The 8120-nt window shown below is 33.3% G+C and overlaps 1 protein-coding gene across 1 annotated transcript; it reads right to left on the bottom strand.

Annotated features, from left to right (window-relative positions):
• Positions 1-1511: 1511 nt before the first annotated feature.
• LOC127085535 (molybdate transporter 1) lies at positions 1512-3156 on the bottom strand. Its single transcript, XM_051026053.1, has one exon. The coding sequence runs from the start codon at positions 3054-3056 to the stop codon at positions 1653-1655; it is 1404 nt and encodes a 467-aa protein (XP_050882010.1). The 5' UTR covers positions 3057-3156; the 3' UTR covers positions 1512-1652.
• Between the last annotated feature and the right edge of the window lie 4964 nt (positions 3157-8120).

The following is an 8120-nucleotide window of genomic DNA, read 5'->3' as shown; positions in this document are numbered from 1 at the left end:
ACATTGCTCATTTTCATCGAGCATCTTTGTAGAGTCTCATTACTTCATAAATACTTTAATTATTTAAAGATGGAAAGGGAGAATGATTAAAAAATTGAAAGGTAAATTGATAAAGTAATTTGAAGAGAGAAAGAGAGAACGATTCCGAAAAATGTATATTTTTTTTAATAGTGACCATAAAATCCTGTGTCGAAAGCAATGAAAAAGGAAAGAAAAAATAGAGAGAATAGATAGAAAAAGATAAATTTCAAAATAAAAATGAGAAAGAGTGCCAAAAATTATATATGATGAGATTTGAATTTTAAATTAAATTATTTTTTAATTGAATTTTAAATTAAATTGCTTAAAAAGATAAAGTGAATTAGGTGGAAAATAGAAAATGTTATAATCTTTTATTAATTATTAAATTACAATCGTAAGTTGCAATTTTTTTTTGAGGTAAAGTATTATTAACTTATCGATCGTTAGGTGATATAATGGTGATTGACACTGAATTTGATATGGAGGATCAGAGTTCGATCCCCTCGCAATTGTGATTTAGAGAAAACTGAAATTACTTGATGTCAAAACTAATCTCCAACCTCGAATTGGATTAGTGCATCTATGTGAAAAAGAAAATTATTAAAAATCAATAATATAAGACTCATTTTTTTAGAATTAAGTTTTATAGTGTTATGTATTTTTGTTAGTTTTTTTTATAATTTTATGAAAAAAACACATTAATTTGTATTACTACTAGATTTCAACTAAAATGTTTTAATTTGTATAACTTTTTTTAGTTCTTTTTTATAAAAATCATCTTTAAAGATAAAAATAAAAATCTACTTTTTTTAAAAATTAAAACAAAATACTTATACATTAAAATAATCCTAAATTTTTTATAACATGCATTTCATATATTTTAAATAATAAAATACAAATAAAAAATATTAATATATTAATCAAATAATTAATATTATAAATTATCAAAATAAAATATTTTGAATTATTAACAAAGTGGATTTAATGGCGAATTCATATGAGTATTAATATTGTCGTAACCCTCTTCCTACTCATCTTTTAAAATAAGAGAAAATTTATATCCAAATTAAAACTCAAATTCAAACTCAATTGAAATAGATTTTCCCATCAAACTCAGAATTATTTCGTATGAGACTTCGGGATTACGAGTTTTATTGAAGTAAAATAATATGCTATTAAAATGTTCAGGTGACTGCATTTGCTGGTGGAAGGATTAATGCAATGATCAAGAATGAAACAGCAGATAAAGCGATTGATATTTAGACTGCTGAGGATCTAATTCCACGGTACACCTTTTACTAAAAATATGCTAAAGTGTGAGAATTTCTAGTACAATATTTATTCCGTTTTACATGTGAATCCTAAAGGAGAGGAAGTAGTGTAATTAATACTGCTTTCCTTTCATAAAAAGTAAATACAAAAATATGATATGATACCTCAACTTATATGTATTAATATCTGTAAATGTAATATAATTTAAGATTTAATAATTGATGATAACACTTATTTATTTATATGATACATAAATATCAACAAGTTGTTTTTGAACAAAAATAAACCTATAAAATTGAAGAACAATTACATTATTATTAGGAAATACCAATACCAAGTACATACATTAATCTTTCTCTTCAAACTATCTCTTGTTCTTCATGCTTCCAAACACTAGAAAGTGACTTAATACTTGTCAAATTCCTCACTTTAAGAACTCCAAAAACAACCATCCCCCACAAAAAACCAAGAGCAGCACTTGACCCCACAAGTGAAACAGCTGTACAAATAAGCATAACAAAACAATCCTCTTTCTTATTCATATCCCTACAAGCCATAGCCAATTCAATCCCAGCAAACAGCAACAACACCCCTAAAATCCCAACCGGAAACTGTTTGAAGAAATGCGCCAACGAACTTCCCAACACAAAACCCAAAACTAACTTTGCTGCACCAAGAATTGCCACACACCCTCCACTCCTCCCACCAAATTTATACTGTCCTGCTAATCCACCAGCACCATGACAACACGGCATAGCACCAAACCAACCACCCAAAAGATTCATTAACCCAACTGTCACTGATAGTGAAGTTACTGAAAAGTCCTTGGTGGGAAATAAATCAGAAGATAGCTTACAAACTGCTATCACAGAGTTCAAAATTGATAGTGGAAGTTGAGGAATTGTACCCTTTATAAAACCTTGTTTCCATGCATGTTTAGAAAATTTCACTAACACCAAATTTGAAGGTCCAAATTTAATTTCATGTATCACATTAGGCCTTCTTATGAAACCCAAAATCACACCCAAAACAAACACTATAAAAGCTGAAGGTAGTGAAAAAATCATCTTTTTCAATGATCTACCACTTTTTTTTCTCTCAGCAGCACCTTCAATTGAATCTCCCAAATCTTCCTCAATCTCAAGTTCATGATCCTTTTCACCAGCACCATTGACAACAACAATAAAGACAACACAAACAATAGCTAAAACCAACCCATCAAACCCGAGCCAATCCCTGTTATTCAAAGATTTAGACTTTGGTAAATCCTGAACTTTTTTAACATACTTAACAGCAGTTAAAGCAAAGGACAAACCCTGTGCAAGCTGAATTCCTCTAACAACACTTAAGGGAATGAGTTTGTAAGCCAGTTTCATCAACCCGGTAACACCCAAAACCAATAAAACCGCTCCGGTTAAGATACCGGAAGCCATGATCTCCGGGATACCGAACGAGGGGTCCGAGAGTGCGACGGCAGCTATTGATTTCATGGGCTGAACTGGCATAGGAACACCATACATGGCACCTGTGAGGAAGTTATAGAAGCCAGTGAAAAGCAAAGTTGTTCCAAGGTTGAGGTTTTTGGAAAGAGTAAGTGAGAGTACTATTGGTATGTAAGTGCCAAGGTCACCTATGGCTCCATTGATTTCGGATAATGTTGAATGGAAAAGTAAGTTGCTTTTTATTTTTTGTATGGTGGTGAGTCTAGTGGTGGGAGTGGTGGTAGTGGTGGTGGTGGGGAGAGGTTGGGAGTTTGATGCCATGAATGGAAGAGTGAGTGAGGTTTTGAAGTAAGTTTTGGTTAATTGGCTCTTATGAGTGTAACACAAGCATGAAAAGGGATTGATTGGGATTCTGTATTTATAGGAGAGGTGGAGGTTGCTTTAGTAAGGTTCTCTATGGTTGTTTTTAATATTTTAATTAATACTAATTGATGTAATGCTTTTGAAATTTTACTATATGGTCTCAATATTTATATATATATATATATATATATATATATATATATATATATATATATATATATATATATTAAAGAAAGAGTGAGAATCAATTTATTGTAAGAGTAAATTTTTTAATTTATTATAAATTATAATATTTAAATTAAATATAATCTGATAATTAATTTAGAATAAATTAAAAAAATTATTCTTGAAATAAGTTAATTCCCACTCTTAAAAAAATATAGTTTGAGGTGAGACATGAATTATGGTTTAATTTGTTGAATTGACAAATAAATAAGATATAGGTGAAATACTTCTTGCGGTTAGTTATATTTCATCTTTTTACTGAGTTTTTTGGAAATAGTTTTTAAGTCAAAAACATATACTAGATGTGGTCTTTCAAATTAAATATTTGTAACATAAATAGCTAATACTATATTGCAAATAGTTAATATTTTTTCCAACAAAATATTTACAAGCAATTTCTCTCAAACAAAAAAGAAAAAAAATTGATTTGTTATAGAGATGAAAGTGTTGTGAAAATTCATTAATTTAAGTATTGTAATCGGTTACAGGATGTAGTATAAACATTTGCAGTATCTGATTACCCATGTTATGTTTTTAAGTTTGCAAACAATTATAATTGATTACAGATTTTGCGTACCAGATTCCATGCATTTAATTTCAGTTTTAGGCATTGTTACTTGTATCTCAATTCATTTTATTTTGTATAAATACCCATGGGGTATCTCAATCAATGTTAATGTCAATTCTCTCTCTTTCTCTCTCTCTCTCTCTCTCTCAACTCTCAATCGCTCCATTTTCACCAACTGTGTGATTTTAAGTTATAACATTTGACATCAAGAGCCTGGTTCGATCCACCAAACACCTAGTGTGCAACATGAAATCCGTCTCCATAAAAAACAATCGTGCCATGAAGAATAGAGTGAAGTTCACGGATGCCACTACTTTAGCGGTTGATGGGATCAATGATGTTTTGATCATAAGAATGAATATTGGACATTCCTTAATCAAATATGTATTGTACATTCCAAGAATCAAGTGTAACCTTTAAGGTATTGGTCAATTGCTTGAGAAGGGTTACAAGATTCACATGGACAACAAGGTGTTACACATTATGGATGCAAACAAGGTTTTGATCCTAAAAGCTCATATGGTTGTCAATAGAACTTTCAAGGTTAAATTGAAGGTTATGAAGTATAGGTGTCTTGCTTCAGCGGCTAGTCGAGAAGATTGAATATGTCACTATAGGCTTGTACATCTCAACTTTAGAGATCTCAATGCCTTGCAAGAAAATCAAATGGTAGTGGGGCTTCAACAGATTAACATATCAGCTAAAATTTGTGAAGAATACGTGCAACATAAGCAACATAAGGGTAAATTCAGCAAGGATGCAGGTCGACATGTTCTGGGGAAGCTTAGAAAGAAGTTGGATGATAAAAGAGAATTGATGATACTTGTAGGGTATCACTCTATTGGTGGTTACAAGTTGTATGATGCCGCAAACAAAAGGATTGTGATCAGTCGAGATTTCATTTTTGATGAGATCAAGTAGCTGCAGCAGCCTGTAACTATTACCAGAAATCTGTAACCGGTTACAGCAATGAAAAATTAGTTTATGAATAGTTGGAAAGTGCAGAAATAACCCTCTTCGAAACCCGAGTTGAGGAGAATGTAAGAAGATCAACAAGGCAAAAAGGTTTGCCTCCAAGACTCCAAGATTGTGAGCTGTTTCAAGACAACAAAGTCAATATTGATGGTGATTTCATCCATTTTTCACTTATGCCCGAATCCAAACTCTGTTAAAACGGAAAAGGAATTGAGTGATTCAAAATGGATTTGTTTTATGAAGGAGGAGATGTAATCCATTGATAAGAACAAGACTTATTAGTTGGTTGATCTGCCAGACGGGAAAAAGCTAATTGATGTAAGATGTGTGTTCAAAGTGAAGGCAAGTCCCAAGGGAGAAATGATAAAGCATAATACTCGATTATTTGCAAAGATATTCTTGCAAAGAGAAAACGTATACTTTAAAGAGGTATTTGCACTGGTTGTTAGAATTGAAACAATTAGGATAGTTATTGGTATTACGAATAACAATAATTAGTCCATCTACCAAATGGATGTTGAATCCACATTTTTGAACGAACTTCTTGAAAAGGAAATTTATGTAGAACAACCCCCTGATTTTGTTATGAGAAACCAAGAGTCAAAGTTATACAATTTGAAGAAAGCATTATACAATTTAAAGCAAGCACCAAGAGCTTGGAACAAGTGCATAAATGGTTTCTTAAAGGAGATTGGTTTCAAGAAGTATGTATCCAAACATGGTGTGCATGCGAAGAAGGATATAAATGAAGGGGTGATAATTCTTTGTCTATCCGTAAATTATTTTTTGATTGTAGGAAGCAATAAAAAGTGCATTTCTAAGTTCAAGAGTGAGCCTATGAAATAGTTTGAGATGACTGACCTTGGCCATATGACATACTTCCTTGGCATTGAGTTTCACAAGTCCAAAAGGGGACTGCTTATGCACTAAAGAAGGTATGCACTTGAGATTTTGAAGAAGTTTGAAATGGAGCATTGTAATGCTGCCATTACTTCGGCTGAACCAAAGCTACAATTGTCGAAGAATGAGGATGAGAAAGATGTGAATCCAACTTAGCATAGGAGGCTAATTGGATCCCTGTGTTACTTGTGTAATATGCGACCAGATTTTGAGTTTAATGTCAATATTGTGAGTATATTCATGGAGAGACCTAAGGTGTCTCACTTGGCAGTAGTCAAGAGGATTCTAAGATACATCAAAGGATCTATTGGATGCAAAATTCTTTTTCTCGCAATGGACACAAACAAAAAATATAATTTGCTTGGTTTTACCGATTCCAATTGGTGCGGAGATAAAGATGATAAAAAGTCTACAGCTAGATACATCTTTATGTTTGGTGAAACACCAAATATCATGGTGTTCTAAGTAGGATCTGGTAGTAGCACTCTCTTCTTGTGAGACCGTGTACATTTCCGCTTCGTTGTGTGCGTGCCAAATTGTGTGGTTAATGAATTAATTGAAGGAGCTAGATAATAAAGAGGGTGATGATGTAACGCTAATGGTTGATAACATTTCTTCTATAAATCTTGCTAATAACCCAGTTTCACATGGGAGGAGAAAACATATTGAAACGAGGTTTCACTAATTGAGGGAACTTATTAGTGAAGGAAGGTTGTGATTGGGATATTGTAGAAGTGAAGACAAAATGGTCGATTTACTGACCAAGAGAGGCACAATTGAAGTGCTCGGGAGATTAAAGAAGAATATGGGCATGAAAGACTTGGAGCACTTGAATTAAGGTGGTGTGTTGTGAAAATTCACTAATTCAAGTGTTGTAACCGGTTACTACGGGACATAACCGGTTACAGGGTGTAGTATTTTTTACTTTTATTACTGGTGTAACTTGTTACACATTCGCTGTAACCAGTTACACATGTTATATTTTTAAGTTTGCAAACAGTTGTAACTAGTTACATGTTTTGTGTAACCCGTTACAAGCAGTTAATTTCAATTTTTAGACTTTGTTATTTTTATCCTAGTCCATTGTATTTTGTATAAATATTCATGGGTTATCTCAATTAATGTTAATGTCAATTCTCATCCCCTCTCTCTCTCACACACACACGCACACGCACGCGCACACACACACTCTTCCTCTACACACTCAATCGCTCTATTTTCACCAACCACGTGATTCCAAATTCTAACAGAAACATAAAGAACCATTAGAAAGATTTAGTTTTAATATGAAACAAATTATTTTCAAAGACTATTCATTGTGGATCTCTATAAACCCAGTAGCTCATAAAAACAATAGAAAAATATGCCATGGCGATCAAAAGTCGATTTTGAAAACACCATGCACAATTCACCAAACCCTAACATATTACTAAGAAAGTCATCTTTCAAGGCGGAACCGATTCCAAACCCAACCAAAAACACCAAATAGTTATCCCTCAAACATGTTTATTCTCTTCTTCTTCAAATATTATAGCATTGAAGCCAACTATTCCAAACTCAAACCCAAAGAAAACCTTTCTTTAGACAGTTAACAATGTTTGTGATATACCCACCTCGTAACTCCTCCTAAAATCGATGATCAAAGGAGACATAGTCGCTATTACAATATTGGAAGATGAATACCTAACCGGCTAAAAAACCCACAAACACAAGCTTCATGCAAGGATCTTATGGCCCAAAGTTACAACTCCTCTAAAAGTTGGTGCCTTGCGTAGTAAGATAACACCATTGTGAAGCTCTTTGAAAAAATGGGGCATTACTTGAAGGAGATTTGCGATCCAAAATGCAGCGGAAATTAAAATTTCTCCTTTAGAGATCCTTACGAATGGTCATGATCAGTGATAGAATAGTTACCTCTTGTGACGATTGAAACCTTTGGTGCAGATCTCTTGTGACGATTGACACCTTTAATGCAGATCTACGGAGCGATCACGAACGTTGAACGATGACAATGCCTCTACTCAGTCCATACGAACGGATTCCTTCAATCTCAGTGCTAGCTGTTATGAATGAAGGCTTTGAGTGAGAGAGAGAGATAGAGAGAAAACGAAAATAATGCAACCGCAATGAATGCTTCTGCACAAGGGTTCTATTTATAGAACCACTTGTGTGGGCTTCAAGCTAAAAAGCCCACTTAAGTGTACTTTGGCCCATATCTTATAATATGCCCAAAATCACTTAAGCGTGTGGTACCTTACTGTCGCAACCTGAAAAATACAATGTGCGAAAAAACAACCGGCGAAAGAAAATGACAGAAGAGTCGCCACCGTGCGTTATTTATCCCAAAGGAGGGA

The sequence above is a fragment of the Lathyrus oleraceus genome, chromosome 5 (assembly GCF_024323335.1).
Source record: "Lathyrus oleraceus cultivar Zhongwan6 chromosome 5, CAAS_Psat_ZW6_1.0, whole genome shotgun sequence".
NCBI classification, from domain to species: Eukaryota; Viridiplantae; Streptophyta; class Magnoliopsida; order Fabales; family Fabaceae; genus Lathyrus; species Lathyrus oleraceus.
The sequence above is the reverse complement of the archived record's forward strand: the minus strand, read 5'-3'. Positions and strand labels throughout refer to the sequence as shown.

What these genes read in the sequence shown, in the direction of transcription:
- LOC127085535 (XM_051026053.1), bottom strand. Translation starts at nt 3,056, where the DNA reads ATGGCATCAAACTCCCAACCTCTCCCCACCACCACCACTACCACCACT.